At 36.7% G+C, this 22,024-nt stretch overlaps 1 protein-coding gene across 2 annotated transcripts in view; it reads left to right on the forward strand.

Annotated features, from left to right (window-relative positions):
- dpyda (dihydropyrimidine dehydrogenase a) overlaps window positions 1-22,024 on the forward strand; it is a 185,925-nt gene that overhangs the window by 70,771 nt on the left and 93,130 nt on the right. The window contains exons 11-14 of one of the 2 annotated variants that reach the window (XM_089125664.1): window positions 2,815-3,025; window positions 10,899-11,083; window positions 15,838-16,053; window positions 18,293-18,352. In XM_089125664.1, coding sequence (XP_088981790.1) covers window positions 2,815-3,025; window positions 10,899-11,083; window positions 15,838-16,053; window positions 18,293-18,352 — 672 coding nt within the window. The remainder of the gene's footprint in view (window positions 1-2,814; window positions 3,026-10,898; window positions 11,084-15,837; window positions 16,054-18,292; window positions 18,353-22,024) is intronic. The other variant, XM_039670887.2, reaches the window with a different exon arrangement.

Raw genomic sequence — 22,024 nt, forward strand, 5'->3', positions numbered from 1 at the left:
TCTAACATCGCAAGTTCCATTGAATTGTGTTATGACGGAACTTGCATCCATAGTTGGCTTTGGGAAACTTTCTTGGCGTTCTGAATTCTACATAGCCCCTTTCACTTAAAAATTAGAATATTGCATAAAACACTAGCGAATAATGTTTCCAGGTGTTCAAAATATCTGTATTAAGAATCAACCTTGCTGCAGTCGGGGAAGTCACTGTGGCTCCTTTTCCATACAGTACGTCATAAATTATTTGCACAGATGAAGCGCAATAAACACTGTCATGTTCTCTTGCATTCGGATGCCTGGTGTTTGCCAATGCAAATGTGGGAGACACTTCTGGGAGGTTATTATACCAAATCATTTTGATGACAGACTTTGTCTCAGGCATTTCACAATAACAAGATATTCAAGATATCCATCCTCTGTTGAGGCAAAGGCCTTTTGGCGAGTTCTTTGTTGAGCATTGATGGATTTATTCGATAAATGTGTTTCCATCATAGTTTATGTCGGATACAAATGGAGCGCATACGTTTTTAGAAATTATTTGTATCTTTGTGTGCATATCCAATGTTTTTGTTGTGTAATAACCCACAATTCACATTAAAATGCATGGATGGAAGCACTATTCAAGTCTCACTTTTGCAAGACAGCACATTTGAAAGTGGACTTTGAAAGTATTTTAACTTCAGAAAAATTACACACTTCACCTTCAAGTCTGATTCACACATTGTTCTTCACATCGCCCACCACATTAAGACAAAGTACGTTAAAGCGCAGCGATTATTCACATCTGTTTACATTCTCCAGTGAAGGCGCTCGGCTAATACGGCCGCCATCATCTTCAACTCATTAGAGCTGTTTATAAGCTATATTAAGTTTAAGGCTCCTGTAGGCGTATATAATTAGAACAGAGCGTTGAATTGTGCATTTGACGTGAACTGAGTCAATTTATGGAAACGTAGTAATAAGGAAATAGAATTGTCACTGCACGACTACATTCCTCCCACAGCAAAACTGGTGGGCTTTTTTCAGAGGATTCAGCCGCCCTTTTCATCTCTGTGTTTTTTTTTTGTAATCGGAGAGAAAATCTGTATCTGAAAATCTGTAAACTTTCTGATGTGCTTCCACCAAGCCAAGTCGCACTTGATGTTTTTAACGAGGTACACCGCTCTCGTAATCACGCGCTTCATTATCTCATGGCCAGATAAAAGACGTGACCTTTGCTGTTTGTTGTTATGTGCGCTTGCCGCTAACTTCACACTTGTTCAGTTCTAAGATCAGAAACGTTCTTAAAGGGATAGTTCACCCAAAAATGAAAATACTTTCATCATTTACTCACCTTCATATAATTCCAAACCGGTTTGACTTTCTTTCTTATGTGTAACATAAAGTAAGAAAATATATGTTAAAATGACTTATAAGTCCTTATGCAAGTCAATGTTTTTTTTTTTGTGTGTGTGAAAAGTTTTAGGTCAGTGAGATGTAAATAAAAGAAAGATATTAATACTTTTATTCAACATTTATAATAAGAAGAAAGGTTTCTTTAGTACCAAATCAGCAAATTAGAATTATTTATGACGGAACATGTGACACTGATGACTTCAGAGTATATTATATTTTAAAATATATGAAATATTTTAAAATATATTATATGAATTGTAATAATAGTTCACAGTATCAGTTTAAAAGAATTCCAGCCTTGGTGAACAGAAAATTGTACTGTCCCCAACCACTTTTAAATGTTTGCGTGCATATATATTTAAGTTTTTTATAAGATGCAAATGTTATGGCAGTGGCCAACTCTGTACATTTCTCACGAGTCACGATTCAAGGGGGTGGTTGAGTTACCTTCAAATGTCTGTAGCATTGGATTTGTAGTAATTCTGTTAGCTAGCAATTATCTTAATGTAACTAATTTGCACAGCAAGATTCTCTTCAAACTAGCTCACGGCATACGGTGCTCTTCACGCTGAATACTGCATGCTATTTTAAAGAAAAGTACTGAATGTGAAAGAGTAAGCATTATACATCGATAATCATTTCATTGTGTAAAATGTGTATTCTGAGACATTTGAGATATTCTGTGAAAATATTTGTTATCTAGCTAGAATCTTCGTACATGAGTACTTTTTATTTTACGGCCTTAAAGGTGTAGTTCACTTTTTTTTAAAAAACATTTGCTGATAATTTACTCACCTCCATGTCATCCAAGATCTCCATGTCATTCTTTCATCATTTGAAAAGAAATTAAGGTTTTTGATGAAAACATTCCAGGATTTTCTCAAAATAATGGACTTCAATGGGAACCAAACGGTTCAAGGGCCAAATGAGAGATTCAGTGCAGCTTCAAAGGGCTTTAAACGATTCCAGGCGATGAATAAGGGTCTTATCTAGGACCCTTCGAGTCATGACTCGAAAAAAGATTTGTTCATTTTGATGAACGAGTTTGAACAGGAGAGTCACGAACGCTCATCACAGAACAGAGCAAGGCGAGCATTTGTGCTTATAAAATTTAAACTTTTTTATTTATTTTTTTAAATGATCGCTCGTTTCTTTGGATAAGACCCTTATTCATCGTTTGGAATCGTTTGAAGCCCTTTGAAGCCGCACTGAAACTCTCATTTGGACCTTGAACCGTTTGGTTCCCATTGAGGTCCATTATATGGACAAAATCCTGGAATGTTTTCATCAAAAACCTTAATTTCGAATGATGAAAGAATGACATGGATATCTTGGATGACATGGAGGTGAGTAAACTATCAGTAAAAGTTTTTTTAAAAAGTGATCTACTCCTTTAATCTTTAATTTTTATGATGTGTTTAGATGGAGCTGGCCAAGGAGGAGAAATGTGAGTTCCTGCCCTTCCTGTCTCCACGTGAGGTGTTGCTAAAAGGAGGCCGGGTCCATGGAATGGAGTTCTGCCGAACCGAGCAAACCGACTCGGGACAGTGGCTGGAAGATGAAGAACAGATCGTACGGCTGAAGGCAGACTATATCATCAGTGCTTTCGGCTCTTTGATGAACGACCCTGCAGGTACTGTATGTTTCATACTACACATAAACACAGTTGTCGTTAAAGTCAGCATGAAATGGACTTCCTTATTGCGGTGCTTATCCGAGTGAAACAGCTTCAAGTATAAGAAAAAATTTGGGAATACATTTGGGAATTTTTTTGATTGGTTTGCTATTGGTCGATCTCATGTGAGTGACAGGTTGCCCCGCCCTCACGCCAGTAAACACATCATCAGAGAAGAGATGTCACTGCAAGAGGAAAAGGAATTTTGTTTATTAAATAGTACGAGGGCACATTCATTAAAAAAAAATATTGATGTGCACAGATAAATCATTTATAATAAACACTGCAATATTCCATAAAAGACCAATCATTTTCCATTTGTATTTCATGGGGACTTTAATTTTGATTTTTTTTCCCCCCCAAGTAAAATCCTCCATATTTTTTTTCATGGGGACTTTCATTTTGATTTTTTTTCCCCCCAAGTAAAATCCTCCATATTTTTTTTCATGGGGACTTTCATTTTGATTTTTTTTTCCCCCAAGTAAAATCCTCCATCATTTTTTTTCATTCAAAACAGTGTTGCTGCCTGTTCAAAATGATTTGTTTGCTTATGAGGAGTAGTTTTATTCAGAATACTTCCTATGTTGGGAAGAGTCACTAGTGCTGGAACAGACCCTAATGTCTCACAGTAAATTTAGTGATTCTAAACGGTGTTTGTGGATTGGACTCGGGCTCATTATGCTGTAAGTAAACCCATCAGTGCCCTGAACGGCTGCCATTTCCGAATGGATGAGGCCCATGTTGTTGGTGTTGTTTCAGGGATTTATCCGTTTGATTTAGGCTGAATTAGCTTGGCTGTCCTGCCGCACCAGCGTTCTCTGATTAAGTAGTGAAGTGTACAAGGGTAATTTTGACCAACTATCCCATTCCTCTGCTAATCCACTCGTTTCTTTTCACAGAAAGTCTGGAAATTAGTAGGTAAAGTTTGGGTAATACTTTAGTTTGATGGTCCACTTTAGACATTTGCAACTACATGTCAACTAACTCTCATTAGAGTATTAGTAAACTGTCTGTTTAACACTTTATTGTCATGCGTCACCAACAGATAGTAACTTTGCAACTACATGTCAACTTATTCTACTCACCTGAACCCTAACCTAACAGTCTACTAATACTTTAATGATAGTTAGTTGACATCTAGTTGCAAAGTGACTTATAGTTAGGAGAATGAAACTTAAAGTGTTACCAAAGTTTGACCATCACATGCACACACACAAAGGCATACATTTCATTATATTAACGTTTTATAAAATTGCATATTATATTATGTAATATTATTAATCTAATAATTATTAGAATATTAATTAAATTAATATATAATTGAATATGAAATGCAATATAATTTGTTCTGTTCATTTTACGTAACTTTCTTTAAGTCATTAACACATTATATAATGACAGATATAAAAACATTTACAATTAGAAACATTATTTTGACTTTCTCATGATCTCGATTGCAAATTTATATCAAAATTATAATTTTAGATCCCATAACTGCGAATACATCTCACAATTGAAAGTTTATACTGTATGTATATCATAGTTTTTTTTACTTAATTTCTCACAATTGTGACTTTCTTTATAAGTCTCACAGCTGTATATCACACAATGTTACTTTAGTTTTCATTCTAAACTTTTTTGAAGGCGACACAGAGACTTTTTTTTTAACTGATGTGTTGCTGTAATGGTGTTAAGATTGTATGTGTTTGTCTTTGATGGTAGTGTGGTGATGAATGGCTTTGGATGAGTTTGATGCTGTTACCAAATGGAAATCTTCTTAAAGCGGAGTGTGAACGGATTAGCATTGAGCTCCTGCAGTCAACCCTCTGGGAGCAAACGCAAGTCATTACCCGCAGTTACAACCCCAAAATTATTCCTGGACGGTCTTAGTGACGTGATTACAGGGCGAAGAGAGAGACTGTGCGTCCATTAGAGTGAAAGTCACCAGTGCCAGAGTCACCATCTTCATTTCAACCGTATAATTATCTGGTCGCCAAGTCCCTGAACCGTGACCAATAGCAGTGTGCCAAATGCACTGCGTTTATTTCGGCCGTTAATTACTGTGCTTTAGTGTAATCCCTCTGGTAAACTGAAGCAATTGTGCTAAATTCAACCTGTTGGTCTCTAGTACTGATAGATATGGTCAGGTACTTGCGATCACAGCATGTCATTCATGTAGTTAAATGAACAGCTGATTAATAATATACATTGTTACAATTCAATCATTTAATAACTGTAATCAGCAGACCTGCTAATTGTTGGTGGGCTGCAGTATACTGTGTGTTCACGGCTGATGACAGACCAGAACTTTTTCTGGCATGATTTTGAAGTCCACTAATTAGATCACGCTGCTAAAGGGCAGACCCGCTATGATTTTCAATTAGGGTTGCGTTAAAAAAAAAACAAGGTGTACTGTAATGTCACTGAGAGACTGTAGTGTCCACACTCCAGAGGTGACTGAATTCACGATAATGAGATTCATCCCACCGCACCGATGCTATGAGTTTACTCACTAACCAGCCTGCAGGAACACAACAAACTGTCTAACTACAGCCCGCTGTTTCATCAGCTGCAAACGGTACATGCTTTTATGCGGATCAAGAACATATCTGGTGCAAATGCCAGAATTATTTTGGTTATAGAGGACCATTCAAAAGTAAGATTTGTTTTTAAAAGAAGTCTCTCATGCTCACCAATACTGCATTTATTTGATAAAAAAATACAGTAAAAAAGGTAATATTGAAAATATTATTGTAATTTAAAATAACTGTTAACTATTTTCATATATTTATAATGTAATTTATTCTTACAATGCAAAGCTGAATTTTCATTGTCATTACTCTACTCTTTAGTGTCACATGATCCTTAAATAATCTTTCTAATATGCTGATTTGCTGCTCAAAAAAAATTTTTTGTTATCATTATCATCAATGTTTAAAACCGTTGTGTTGCTTGATGTCTTTGTGGAACTCATCATACTTTTCTGAAGACTTTTTTTTGTAACATTACTGTAATTTTTGATACATTTAATATTTTTTTGTTAATATATATATATATATATATATATATATATATATATATATATTAGAAATGTATATATTTATTTATTATGTATATATATATATATATATATATATATATATTAGAAATGTATATATTTATTTATAATTTATATATATTTATAATTATGTATATGTATATATATATATTAGACATTTATATATTTATTTATATATTTATTTATTATGTATATATATATATATATATATATATATATATATATATTAGAAATGTATATCTTTATTTATTATGTTCAGTATATATATATATAAACTCATAATGCGTACATCATTTCTAATATGATTTGAATTTGAATTAAGCTTTTTCTTTAAACCTAATGACAACATTTACTTTTGTCTTCAAAACTAATTGCAATCAATCAGCATAAACATTCGCCACATGAAACTTTAATGTCAAATGTGCCCATGTAATTTGAATTGAGTCATTTTCAGCTCTGGAAAAGTATATTTGCATTTCCAGACTATCCCCCCTATTCAGTTTTCTAAAATAAAACATTAAGAATTTCTGAAAATGTATAAAAACAAGCAGAGTTTTAATCATAACATAACTGAATGACTTTAAGTCGCACATTTTCATTACGCAAAAAAACATGAAATGCATGTTTTAGGTTTCTTTTATGTTATCAATTTGAGAAAATCAACTCAAAATATATATTTAAAATAAAACAAATGACTGCACTATATGCCAAATATAATGCTGTATAAACCATTTATGTTAAACATGTTCTGAAAAATCTACAGAGAGGTTTTGGAGTTGAAATCAAAGACGTGTGGGACCCTGTATATGTATAATGCATCATATGCACAGAAAGCATTATTACATATACATTTATTCCGCAAACATCACAGCAATGCAGTTATGCCTGTACATTTTGCCCCTTTTTGGTCCTATAATGTCTCTGAGTTTGTCCTCACCTTGAGTTTAGCACCTCTGGTTGTTTCATAAGTATTATTAGCACTATTGTACAGTGTCTGACCTGCTCACAGCATCTGTGCAACATGTTAAACATCAGGCAATGTCTGCTCAGCAGGAGAGGGTTATCATTATTAGCAATTAGTCTACAAGGTTAATTAAAGCACACCAAATCACCTCTTAGCAGGAGCAGGAAATGGTGCACTTGACCGAAAGCAAGCTATTGTAAATTTGCCTATTGAATAATAATATTGAGGAGGTTAGAGGTTGTTGTTTGCAGCTGTCTTGTCTTGTTCTTACATGCCTGTGTTCTTCTCAGCCCCTATTTTTGTTTTATTGGCATCTTAGTGTATTAGTACATTTCAGATATTGCGGCTTATAACACAAGCCTCAGTTCCGTCCACGCCGCACCTTCACTTAGTTGTGCAAAAAAATGCTGAGGGGTGGTGTTTTTTTTTTTTCCATCTGTGTTCTTTCATTTAGGAAATATGAATTACTTGCCCACTCAAGTGCCTCGTCAGATTGGTCTGGCCACGGCCGTCGAGGGCTGGTACCAGAACAGCTGACATGGCTAGAAAAGTTGGCTGGTAATCTAGCGGCCTGCCCACTGGAGCTAACAGATGATTTGATCCCTCGCCACACTTGGCTGTTTTTTCTTCTGTTGTGGGGGAGAAGGGCTGGATTGTGATGGAGTGTTCTGTACCCGGCTCCTGTCACTCCAGCCAAGGCTCCGCCCCCATCCACCCGGTCAGCCGAATATTCAAACATCAGCATTCCATTAATCACACTCCATCAGTGGTAATGAGCCCGCTTGCTTTCTCCTGCACAAGACTGAACAGCAGCTGAACAGTCAAACACAAGGCTTTATACTCTGACTGAAACTCCAGTAAATTAGAACAGATTGAGAATCATTTAAAATCGTGTCATTATTCACTCTGATATGACTTTTTTGCTTTTGTGGAAGTTAAACAGATGTATTGCAAAGTCCAATATGGGGATTGTCAAGCTCTAAAAATGCACCTTGAAAGTGGTCACCAATGTGTAAGGTCACTGAATGTGTAAGGACTTGTAAGGACCAATATTTAGTTTTTTTTATTTTTTTTTTTTTTATGAAAGATGTGTATAGCTCTCAAATCCCATTTTGGGAGTGAACCACTGTTGTAGTTCAGTGATAAGTACAGTTAATATTAACCATATCAATTGTAATCAATTAGTTATGATATTTAGCATCAGCCCTGGTCTAATAGCAAATAATTATTAATGCATTTTATGTAAAGCAAGTCTTGATTTAATTTAATAAATTCTGTGCATCACATATACTGTTGCCTAGATATTGTTCGGAAACAAAAAAAGTCCTTAATTAAAGGAAAATTAAAGGTGTAGTTCACTTTTAAAAAACACTTTTGCTGATAATTTACTCACCCCCATGTCATCCAAGATGTCCGCGTCTTTCTGTCTTCAGTCGAAAAGAAATGAAGGGATTTTCTCCATATAATGGACTTCATTGGGAACCAAACGGTTCAAGGTCCAAATGAGAGTTTCACTGCAGCTTCAAGGGGCTTTAAACGACACCAGACGATGAATAAGGGTCTTATCCAGCAATAAGAGTCTTATCCAGCGCCTTGCTCTGTTCTGTGATGAGTGTTCGTGACTCTCCTGTTCAAAATGAACAAATCTTTTTTCGAGTCATGACTCGAAGGGTCCTAGATAAGACCCTTATTTATCGTCTGAAATCGTTTTAAGCCTTTTGAACAGTTTGCACTGAATCTCTCATTTGGACCTTGAACCGTTTGGTTCCCATTGAAGTCCGTTATATGGAGAAAAATGCTGGAATGTTTTCATCAAAAACATTAATTTCTTTTCAATTGAAGTGTGAACTACTCCTTTAAAATAAATACGTAAATGAAATGGTGAAATGAAATAATTAAATGAAATGAAATTAAAACTTTATATGAGCAATTCTGCACAAAAAAAAAAAAATGTTTCACTGCAAACAGGTTTTGCATGAGAGCGAGCAAAGGATGGCATGATTTTTTATTTTTCCATGAACTATCCCTTTAAATTCTATTTAACTCGGAGCATTCCTTGATTTGATTAAAAAGAATTAAAATGGTTTGTACTAACTTACTGCTGACTAACTGACATTTGTGCCATTGCAGCAGAGACCAATGGGAAGTCACTCTGATGGAATGAGGTACTATCCTATAGTGTGCTGGTCTGCAATCCCTGTCCTCTCCTTTATCCAGTGTGGATTCCTCTACTTAATGGACTCTTGCAATTTGCATCTGTCAGTGAGGAGAATGCCCATGGGTAGAGTGTGTGGAGGAGAGAGAGAGAGCGAGAGAGAGAGAGTTGCTGCTTTACTTAAGAATGATCTCTGAGGGCTATGAGAGGCCTGGCACACTCTACTAGCTTTCCAGAGCGGACAGGAGAGAAAGAAAAACAACTCACTGTTAGTGTGTGTGTGTTGAAATAGGATAAGTGAGGCTGTTGAAGAGGTCTAGGCAATTGCAGAAAACTCTAGACATTAGAGGGAGATAAAGAGGGAAAAATAATAGAGAAGAAGAACAAGAAAAAGTGTTGACCATCAGGATACACTGGCACAGTGTCAAGTGAAGGAGCCAATCTCTCTCCCTCTCTGTCTTTGAACTGACCTGCCAGCCGACTTTGTTCTTCACATCACTTCCTGTCAGCCGGTCTCTTTAATCGCCCGCGAGAAAATCGAAAGCTTAGTTATTATGAGGAGGAAGAGGAAAACTCAATTTGTTGTTTCTTAGAAGTATTGGTTTGGCTCTGGTGTTTGGAGTTTATACACGATTTTGAATTTTTAATGTTTGGGAAATCTGATTGTTGGTGTGTATTCTTGTTATTAAAGGGGACATATCATGGAAAACAGGAAATAAAAGATTTCCATATACTGTGTAAACAGTCACGGTCACAACGCAAATGTCCTCCTCAGGGCATCAAGACTGTTTATTAAAAATAATATTTAAATATTGTGCTCCATCAGGAATCATCATGAATGTGACTAATATTATATTATATTATATTATATTATATTATATTATATTATATTATATTATATTTCACCATAAATTAGAGATTTACAATCCCTTTGTTTGTATGTTGGCAGTAGTCTTGCTGACTGTTACAATTTAAAATTCATAAAATACATGTTATGTATTATGATGTTATATATTATTGTAACACTTTGCAATCATTTATAATTAATTTTAACCATTTCAGGTCATATAAAGTCACATTCATTAATAAGATTCTTCCATGGACGATAATTCTGTCATTTGTGATTACCATTTAGTAACATTGTCCGATATACAGCTGACTTTTTAACTCAATAAGGAGGGAGAAGAGTTTCATTTGTCCTTAGTAATCCTCATAATGTGCAATAAATCTTGGGCCTCCTGTCCTTAGATCTGTATTTGGAATTTTCTTCATTGATAAATGTAGGACGCGGTCCATGCCGAGCAGCCGTGCCTTTAGAAGATGGATGGTGTGTGTTCAAGAGAGAGGAGGGGTGGTCATTTCAGAATGTAGATCAGTTTGACAGAGTATCTTCCTGCTAACGTTACTAACAGTGAATGAAATGCACCAGGAGATGTTACATTAAGCTCGCGAAAAGAAAAAGAAACGCCACTGGGGAGGGGGGGACTCTCGCCATTTGTCTTGTCACTGACTTCATATTATTTTCTTGCCATTTCCAGTCTATCAGGTTTTTCTTTTTCCGCAGGTCTTTTTCCATGTTGCCTCTTTCCTCTCATGAATTTACCCTTTCCTTTATCAGTTTTCTCCCTCTCTCTCTCTCTCTCTCTCTCTGCAGTGATCGAGGCCATGGCTCCCATCAGGTTAAACAGATGGGGGCTTCCTGAGCTGGACCCAGAGAGCATGCAGACTAGTGAGCTGTGGGTGTTCGCTGGGGGCGATGTGGCCGGTCTGGCCAATACCACAGTGGAAGCAGTCAATGATGGGAAACAGGCCTCCTGGCACATGCACAGATACTTACAGGTACTTTTTAGGAATAACATTGAAGGATAATAATGCCCCCAAAAATGAAAATGGTCACCCATGTGATGTACCAAATCCATGACTTTATTTCTGTGGTGATGTTTTGCACAATAGCTGACCTGCTATTTTACACATAGTGAAAAACCCTGAAAAATAAACTGTAAAAGCATTGTAACCTCCATATGACTCATGCACTATAAACCAAGCCATACGTTTTTGCGTGACGGAAATATGAAAATATTCCTTTTCGCTGTAGCTCTCGAATCTCATTTGCACTTGTGTTCAAATGTGCTGTAATTGGTCAGTAGATGCACATACATGATGACGTTTGACATTATTCATGTATAATCTGCTGTGAAGCATTTTGAGGCACAATGTTGAAGTGCAAATAAGATTAGAAATCTTTTTAGGGGCCTGTTTTACATATTTGGCTGTATGACTTCAATAAGCAAATATGAGATGTATGTGATATCGTTCATCTTGTTCTTTTTGGAGCCTGATAACTCTGTACATATTCACTTTTTTTTATGGAAAAGAGCCATACCTTTGTGTTCCACAAATTTTTATATATATATATATATAGGGCTGTCAAACGATTAATCGCATCTAAAATAAAAGTTTGTGTTTACATAATATATGTGGGTGCACTTTGTATAATTATTTTATATATATATAAATACACACACATGCATGTATATATTTAAGAAATATTTTCATGTATATACTGTATATAGATTTATATAAAATTTATATTATATATAAATATAAATATTTTATATATAAATAATATTTTTTTCTTAAATATACATGCATGTGTGTGTATTTATATTTATATATACAAAATTATTATACACAGTGCACCCACATATATTATGTAAACACAAACCTTTATTTTGGATGCGATTAATTGCGATTAATCATTTGAAAGCCCTAATATATAAATATATATATATATATATATATATATATATACATACATATATACATGTATTTTTAAGCAAAATAACCCTTTAAGGTGAGGTTATCCAAGAGACACACATAATAATTAGATAATAATGCCATTTCTAATAATTAGCTGTCCCTGCTGTCTGTGAAATGTCATGTCAGCTGCCCAAATGACAATATTTTGAGATCTGGCGCCGTAAACACACACCCAAGTTCATTTCCTCGACACATTCACATTTGAATACACTTGCTTTTGTGCAGATGAGACCGAAACAGATGTTGCCCTGATTATGTCCCGTGTTAAGATCACAAAACCCAATGGAAAAGGAGGATTTGGAGTGCTGATTAATTATGTAGATGAGAGCTTTACATGCGCTCTACAAAGAGTGAGCTGTGACACTGCTGGATACAAAAGCCTCTCAATATGAGTATGTTTATGAGTAATCAGAGCACAATAAGGAATAAATTAGCATTATAGCGGGCGGTAGGACAATGGTCTTCCCGTGGCTTCGTGCGGCAGAGCCGCTCGCCGGGGCCACACAGCGAGAACGCTGTTCCGCACAGGATTATTCCGTAAATCTCACCTCAGAGGCACTGGCAATGCGCACTTGTTCGGCTTAATTAGTTTGCTACTAGCAAAGTAACTGTGGAGAGCGAAGGAGGGAGAGAGAGCACTTCGGATTGTCCCGTTAGCTGAGCCAGATCAGCCTGGGCTCCTGAGAGGGGCTTATAGGGGCCCCCTGCCTGTCAAACACACACACACAGAGACAGCAGTAGCTGTTCATGCTGTTAAACCCATCAAAACCATGCACCAATAAAACCAGCAGAATCCAGGCAGAAATTAAAGAGCCATGACATGGATTATGTAATTATGGAGATATATGTGACTGTTTGCATGACTATATGTCAGTTTACTCAGGAGGCCGCGCATGAGTGAGTGTTTTGCTTCTTTTTTTTTTCATTGCAGATTACTTTAAATTTACACACATGCCTTGTCATGTTGTACATAGTCACAGACTTCACACACACACACAAAAAATGGGAAACACTTTGGGAGTTTCAAAGTCTTCACCTGATTGGTTGAATTCTGAGACGTTTGTGTCTTTTTAGACTTATTTGAGGCTTGAAGTTGATGAAAAATAACCAAAACAAACATTTATACACACTAATAAGCACTTGAATTCACATGGACAACTTTTTGACATTTGAAAAACATTTAATCATGAAGCGTTTGGAAATCTGACTAAATTCTAAGTAAACGGTCTATCTCATGTCTCGTTGAGTGCTCTAAGATATTCGGGTATTCGGTATTCGACCTCAATATGGGGGAATCTCACGGTTAAGTGCAGCTCTTCTCCAGCAGTGTGGGTCAGCGAGGGGTTAATAGTCTGTCCATGTGTGTGGCCAGAGCAGAGCAGAGATAACTGTTTATTTGCTGATGAAATTACCATGTGTAGTGTTCAAGGGAAGGCAACATATTGCGTTGTTGTTTTTTTACCGTAATGGACCACAGCTGAGGGAACGAATAGAGTCATTTGCAGAAAGATTGCCAGACTAATATAAGAATAGCTCTCAGATCAGTTTAAAACAAGTCCCACCTGAGAGCTCGGAGGTGTGTTCATGTACTTGTCCCTGGACTCATGTTTTTATATACGTTTCACGTGTTTCTCAATAAAATAAACTCCTGAAGGAAATAAAAGCGCTTGTAAATAGAAAAACGGTAGTGTTAGCTGAGTTTTTTTAGCCTTTGTTTCAGTTATCTTGCTGTTGCTGACTGTCGATGGTTAATACATCGAAGGACTACATGACCAATCACAATAGAGTGCAACAGTGACCGCCCACATTTTCTGATTTTCACTTTTTTTATTCATTTTTCCCGAAAAAAGACTTCATCAAAGAGTTATAAGCCATGTACCAAGCTACATCACAACACTACAAACTTTAATTTCTAAAAATCAGACAAAAAACAAAGGTGCAAGACTGTGTACTTAAAGGGATACTCCACTTTTGTTTTGGAAATAGGCTCATTTTACAACTCCCCCAGAGTTAAACAGTTGAATTTTACCATTTTCCAATCCATTCTGCCGATTTTCTGATATTTAGAAGAATATCAGTAACCAGACAGTTTCTGGTCCCATTGACTTCCATAGTAGGAAAAAAAAAATCTATACTATGGAAGTCAATGGGACCAGAAACTGTCTGGTTACTGATGTTCTTCTAAATATCAAAAAATCAGCTGAATGGATTGGAAAATGGTAAAACTCAACTGTTTAACTCTGAAGGAGTTGTAAAATGAGCCTATTTCCAAAAAAAAAAAAAATCCCTTTAAGGGTATTAATCTTTGCAGAATTAAAGTAATGTAGTTTTTCCATTCTGGAATTGTGCTTAAGTTGAAATAATGTGTGCTGATGACTTCAACAAAAGTATATACCATCGATTAACAACCTCTGATCTTACAGTGGGTTTATAAGTTATCGTTAAAAACCAATTGCCGTATCGAGAAAACAAACCTGTTGTACTTTATTTACTTTGCAAAGGGATTTGAGAAAGAACCCATCTTAAGTCAGGGCCATAACGATATATATATTCCTATTCATCTTAATAAAATTTACAAGCACCTTAGCCCACCGAAGAATGAAACATGTTGAAATGACAAAAAAATAAAAACGATATAAATGTATAAGAAAAGTGATTCACACACATCATGCCCTACAGTATATTCAGCTTCGAATGAAGTCATTCCAACAGATTGAAATATATGTTGTGATTCCCTGAAAATTGCCCTAGTTTAATTGGTTTATGAGTCATCAAGCAGTGAATCATTCTTTAGAGTGAAAACTGTTCAGGCAATCATTTGATTCAGTTCACATAACTGCTGTGAATGATTCATTAATAAATGAACTCACTGATTTACTGCTCACTGTGGTGAACAGACCACTGAAGGGTATAGCAAAGTAAAGTTTGGTCTATTTATCTATCACAAAAACCTATTATATTTACACAAACCGATTACTTTTATGATCATTTGATGGTGCTTTTTGATAGTTTTGATCCAGTTTCTTTGTTATAGTCACGTAAAAGGCAACTACCACACTCTTCAGACCTTTTCTTTATGTGTTTCACAGAAACTCATAGAGCTTTTGAACGACATATTGAATGTGACAGATTTTTTGATGTGCAAATCATTCCTCAAATGATCATTTTGTTCTTAAATCTTAGATGCTAATTACCTTAAGTGCTTCTGAAAAAAAAGAAAAAAGAAGAAAAATCAATAGCATATCATCTGCCAAAGATCTATCTGGTGTACAAAGTGTTTGACAACTCCGGCACATCCGTCAGGGCCCGAGTGAGTTCAGGAACGTCCCTCGGCAGTTTTTGTCTCGGGATGTTTCTTTCTCTCCTCTCTGTGGAGGATTTGGGCTGTCATGTTCCTGCTCTCATTTTCTCTTCACTTGACACCCCCTCGTTCATTATGCGTCTGTGACATCACCACAAGGGCAATCATACGTGTTTGATAAACGTGAGGCTCATTAGAGAGAGAGAGAGAGCTGTGATGTATGACTGCCGTTTGCTGCTTTTGTGCCACGATGTGAAGAGATAAACAATGCTGAACGCAAACACACTCAATGATTTGCCTTAAATGCACACGAGCGCAACACCAGAGTAACCTTCAGAAACTTGCATTCAGAACGACCGTGAGCTCTCCGCTGGGAATTCAGAGCTTTGTCTGTGTGAATGTGTACAGTTTTCCTCCTCATAAACACACATTTGAAGTCTTACACGTGTGCTGTGATTGTTTGTGGTTACAGTCCATCTTCGGGCAGGAGGTCAGCGGTTCGCCCCAGCTGCCCCTCTTCTACTCGCCCATTGACTCGGTGGACATCAGCGTGAAGATGTGCGGAATCACGTTCCCCAACCCGTTCGGGCTGGCCAGCGCTCCACCCACCACCAGCGCCGCCATGATCCGCAGGGCCTTCCAGCAGGGTTGGGGTTTCGCCCTCACCAAAACGTTTTCATTGGACAAGGTACTTAGCAAGAATTGCACACATAATGCTAACCAAACTATTGTGGTTTTTCGTTTTTATATTCTCAAAAGAGCCGCAGAGTTAAATCTTATTGTTCAGAGTTTGCTTTTTTATATCTATGGGTTTTCTGTATGGAAATTGTCATATTCGTTTTTAATTTTTTTAGTTTGTTGTTATTCTATAGACTCTGTGAGGGCTTCTGGATCCTAGTTTGAAACAGTATTATTTAATAATATAGTCATTTAGTAATATGTATACCACTAGTATAGATTTTTTCTGTTTTAATTTTAATTAGTTAATTTTATTTTAATATATTTAGTTTTAGATTTAATTTATTTTATTTTTCTTTCAGTTTTAGTCATTTTAGTATCAACTATATTCTAATTTTTTTGCAAAAACAAAAATAGTTTTAGTTAACATTGACTCATTTGTTAAAGGAGTAGTTCACCTTTTATAAAAAAAAACTTTTGGTGATAATTAAGTGGATAATTTGCCCAGATAAATTCACCCCCATGTCATCCAAGATATCCATGTCATTCTTTCTTCAGTCGAAAAGAAATTAAGGTTTTTGAGGAAAACATTCCAGGATTTTTCTCCATATAATGCACTTCAGTGGGAACCAAACGGTTCAAGGTCCAAAAGACAGTTTCAGTGCAAATGAATGAATGAATCTTTTGTCATGTCATTTGGTTCATTCAACGAACGCAATGAACAAATTGACTCAGGAAAAGATTCATTCATTTTGATGAACGAGTTTGAACAGGAGAGTCACAAACGTGCATCACAGAACAGAGCAAGGCGAGCATTTGAGCTTATAAAACAAAAACTTTGTCATTTTATTTTTATTTTTTTAATGAGCGATCATTTCGCTTGATAAGACCCTTATTCATCGTCTGGAATCATTTAAAGCCATTTGAACAGTTTGCAGTTTGTACCGAAACTGTCTTTTGGACCTTGAACTGTTTGGTTCCCAATGAAGTCCATTATATGGAGAAAAATGCTGGAATGTTTTCATCAAAAACCTTAATTTCTATTCGACGGAAGAAAGAAAGACATGGACATCTTGGATGACATGGGAGTGAGTAAATTGTCAGCAAAAGTGAACTACTCCTTTAACTAACCTTTTTAGTAAATTAAAAGCTAAAATTAAATAAAATACAAATAAATGAAAATCTTGACACCAGACTAAATAAAAATATGACAGGTTTGTAAAAACTTTCCTCAGGAAATGTATCCGTGTTCTCATTTAAAATTGTAATTTAAGGACTGGCATTGTCTTTGATGTTTTTTTTCCCAAATTCTTTTGGAGAAATAAACATGAACACAAACCAAATAATTGATGACACAATAAGAGCGTTGGTCTGTACTACTATCAAGGTGAACATGAAACAGAATTCACTATTTTCGTACCCCTTTTTATATTCGTTATAATTTTTCCATTTGATTTAATGAGAAACAAATGTAGGAATGTTTGTCAAGACATTAAGTTAAGACAAAAAGTTAACTTTCGAGCATTTGGTCTTGGATGACTCAGCAGAAAAATCTTAAAAGCATGATAAATACATTTAATCACATTAAGAAAAATCATGAGCGATCTCATTCGTGTTCCGTAACAATTTTATTCTATATTTTTACAAGACTTTCATTCAATTTAATTAAAGAGCAGTTAACATACGAATCTGTCGAGAGAAAGGTGACATGACACCGTGACAGATGTTACGCTCACCTCTGTTTTTATTCTGTGCTTAAAGCAATTTAAGTGTGATTAGGAATTGTTATGATTATAAATGTTGTCACTAAAATGAACATGAACTCAAAAAGCTTTACTATTCTTACTTTTCTTTTTCAATGTTAAAGACTCAAACTTATAATTGAAAGAAAAAAAAATACACTCTATTCTAATAGCAATGTCAGTATTAATCAGGAACATATGTTTGTTCTGTGTTGGCTGCCTTCCACTCATTAGCAGCACTAGGGATATTAAAAGAAAAAAACAAGATTAAAAATAAAAAGCAAGCATTCAAACCCATGATAGATATCACTATAGTAACGCAGCGAGTTCCATATGCTACTGACAGGAGGCAGAAGCGGCGAAGATTGAGTCAAATTGTTTATTCCGACCTATGGTCCTCGGCGCTCGGCTGATTTCAGACAGTGAGGGACAGCATGTGAAGTGTGTAAATGATGTTTCTGCTGCTCTGATGTGTGAGTGAGTGATGTAGCTGTTCCTGTTTTATAGACGCCTGTCACCTGCCTCCATTCCTGCTTTTATAAACTGTGCGCCGGCCCTTCGGAAAAGGTCAGCTTTTTATTTCCAGCGACAAACGGCGGTGGGAGGGAAGAGGTGTCTCGAAACGTTACAATAGAAGCTGGATGTCGGTTTACCTTGGGTGCACCATCTGGATGTTTTTGCTTAAAGGGTTAGTTCACCCAAAAATGAAAATTCTGTCAGTATTTACTCACCCTCATGTTGTTCCAACCCCGTAAGACCTTCGTTCATCTTCGGAACACAAATTAAGATATTTAAGATATTAAGATCGCTCCTGCATACTAGTCCATAGGCTTCTTGAGGGAATGACTCTTGCTGTCCTCGAAAAGTCATTAAAGACATCGTTAAAATAGTCCAAGTGACTACAGGGGCTCAATCTTAAGTTCATCAAACGACGAAAACACTTTTGTGCGCAAAAAAACAACAAAAATAACGACTTTATTTCAACTATTCACTTCCTTCTCCATGAGCCTGTAAGTCAGTTAACGTAGTGTGATTGCGTAGAGCTACGTCACACGTAGGCTCACTATTGGCCGACGCTGGTCATGTGTGTGTGATGCGTGTGACGTACAATAACAGAAGCTTACGCTTTTAAACTAGTAACCTGACTCGCGCAGAGGGAGAAATAAACGAATAGTTGAAATAAAGTCGTTATTTTTGTTGGTTTTTTTTGCGCACAAAAGTGTTTTCGTCGTTTGATAAACTTAAGATTGAGCCCCTGTAGTCACTTGGACTATTTTAACGATGTCTTTAATGACTTTTCGAGGACAGCAAGAGCCAGTCCCTCAAGAAGCCTATGGACTGTATGCAGGAGCGATTTTAATATCTTAAATATCTTAATTTGTGTTCCGAAGATGAACGAAGGTCTTACGGGGTTGGAACAACATGAGGGTGAGTAAATACTGACAGAATTTTCATTTTTGGGTGAACTAACCCTTTAAGATCGCATTATCTTCTCGCTCTGACAGCCTTCTTTTCTTGCTTGAAAGAGGAAGTGGACGGCAAAGTTGTCTGTGCGAACTTCCTCACTCGAATGGACCCCCCCCCCCCTTCCCCGGGTCCTGCTTCACTCTTGACATTTGTAGATGCCAGATTGGGCTGTAATATACTGTTGCATCCATCGTCCGCCAGCATATGCCGAAATACCACCTGATATCTCTGTAAACAGAAATCGTATTATTCTTTATTGTGTGCTCAGTGGGGAAGATTGTAAGGGGGCTTTTCTTTGGGGAAAAAAGATAAAGAAGTTCTTAATGTCAATATGAAAGAACAGCCGCTACGCCGCTATCACCCGCCTTAAACACGGGGGATTTCTCTTTTTTTTTAATATCCTGTCCTTTTTTTTTTTTTTCATCGGTGGCCCCCCTATCGCAACATTTACCGGCTTATGCTATTGATAGAATTTGAGGATTGTCTACAAATATGAGAATCTTCACGCTTCTGGCTCTCACCGTTCGCTAATTAGCTTGCTAGCGTGCTAGACCGGTGGAGAACTGCCTAACAAAGCTCTGTGACCGTTAATTAGGATTAATGAACTGTATGGCATGTGAAAACGTGTTGTTTTCTCGCTACTCGCTTGAAAAAGAGGGCGAAGGATGTTGTCTTCCGCACGACCCGTTGGCCCTACATCCATTTTTCACGAGCCGTGCATCTCACCAATTACAGGACTGTTAGATATGTGATTGATACATTTGGTCTAATTATGGAACGAGAGAAGGATTCGTTGGGTTACTCCGGGGCCGAGGCCCGAGATACAAAGGCAACTGAGCCCAATTAGCTTTTTGACTGGTCAAGTCCGGTTAAGTCGCACCTGTAATTGGAGCTAACCTGATTAATGGCAAACGAGGCTAATGTAGGTGCAAGTTTTAGCCGTTTGGCTTACTAGCAGTTGGTCTTCCTTTGTGTCTTTCACGTAAGAAGAATAAGGAATTATTGCTGTTGACCCGCCAGACTTCCGCCCACAGAAAGCTCTTAAAATCTTTAACTTTATCTCACGAAACTTTCTCTGCACATCAGTCTATTCTTGAACATGCCTTCTCACCTCAGCGTAGGAGGATTTAGTGGGCAAATCTGAATGAAGTAAATATGAAGACGTATTAAAAACGGATTCTCAACTTTTTAACCGCAGTTGAAATTGCATGGGGAAACACACACACACACACACGCGCGCACACATTTACTGTACGTCTCAGATCGAGGTTTTTAAATTAATGAGAAATGTTGGATGAAGCTCCATGGTAACACAGATGAAGTGTGATGTGTCCCATCACTCCACCGCACACACTGTTCACTTTCTCTCGGCTTTACAAGTCTCTCTGTTAATTAGCGGCCGGGATTTAATCAACTGCAGCATTTTTTTTTTTCAAGAACTGAAAGGTTAAAGGTCACGAACCTCACTCGCGCTCTCACAATACACACGTCCACACCCTCTTACGGTTTGAGTGTTTAATAGGTAGCGCTGGTAGTGTAACTCTGTAAATGAGTGTTTTGTGTGATGAAGGGTCTCAGGGTTGGATAATGAGAAATTCTTTCGCTTTTGTTCTCATCAAGCGTTTATCTCACTGCTTAGACTCTGTGAAAGGGAGTTGATTTTTATTTATTTACATACAATATTTGTTTCTTTTCTGACATGGATCTGCCACGTACTGTATGATCGATCGTAAGGAGAAACGGGTTTAGTCGGGTTGGTGTAAAATGAAACGAATTCTGTATCTGAAAAGTCAACCCATTTTATTGTTGTAATGTTCAGTAAACAAATCCAGTCATAATTTGATCAATAATTTGATTTCACGGATAATTTGACTTTATACTAGAATTTCAGTATTAGTTTTTTTTTGCTTGATTAAATGCAGAAAGGTTCAGATGAATGTGTTAAATGAAGAGAAAAGAAACATGTCTATTAATTTTTCCGCAGTGGTACTAAGGAGAGCTGTTTCAGTTCCTTTAGAGCGCTCGCTGTAGCTGGAGATTGGCACAACCCAGCATGCACTGTATTCAGGCTCATTTCCATTTCACACCAGCAGGAGAGAATTCTGGGATGGGGTCCCTTGAGAGTATTTGGAAGTGACACAGCCATTTCTGCACTTCCAGCTCTGTGACAGAGTTAAAGCGGAGAGATGGATAGCCTCCCGTAGCTGCATGCTGGCCTGCTGTGAAGAAAGAGAGAGAGAGAGAAAGAGGGGCTAGCACAACTCTATTGAGGGTACACACACACACACACGCACGCTTAACAAACCCAATTAACGGCGTTTGATGAGGCTGATACCGATATGTAGATGTAGTGTGCATGATGGTCATATAATGCAGATATGTTTCATCATTTCATTTAACGTGGCAAATAAGATGTAAAGAAATTTGGTGGGTTTTTTCTTTCAAATATTTGAAAACAAAACATGGATACAATTACTAGGTAGAATGGCAGATTTCTTTCATTTGCTACAATTAATGGAGATAATCTCAATGGACACATTGATCTGTCATTACAAATGATTTTTCACAATATTTTGTTTTTATTTTAATTTTCAATAATTTAATTAAAATAATGTATAAACGTTCAAATTCTCTAAAAAAATTCAAATGTCACTGTCACTAGGCAGAATGACAAATGTCTTTTAACTCTTTCCATGCCATCAATGTAATTTTCAGTCATTTATGACAGCACTTCCCTAGCCTTCGTACTTCTGCTCAATTTCAGTTCGCTTC

The sequence above is a fragment of the Pimephales promelas genome, chromosome 22 (assembly GCF_988280905.1).
Source record: "Pimephales promelas chromosome 22, fPimPro1.hap1.1, whole genome shotgun sequence".
NCBI lineage: Eukaryota > Metazoa > Chordata > Actinopteri > Cypriniformes > Leuciscidae > Pimephales > Pimephales promelas.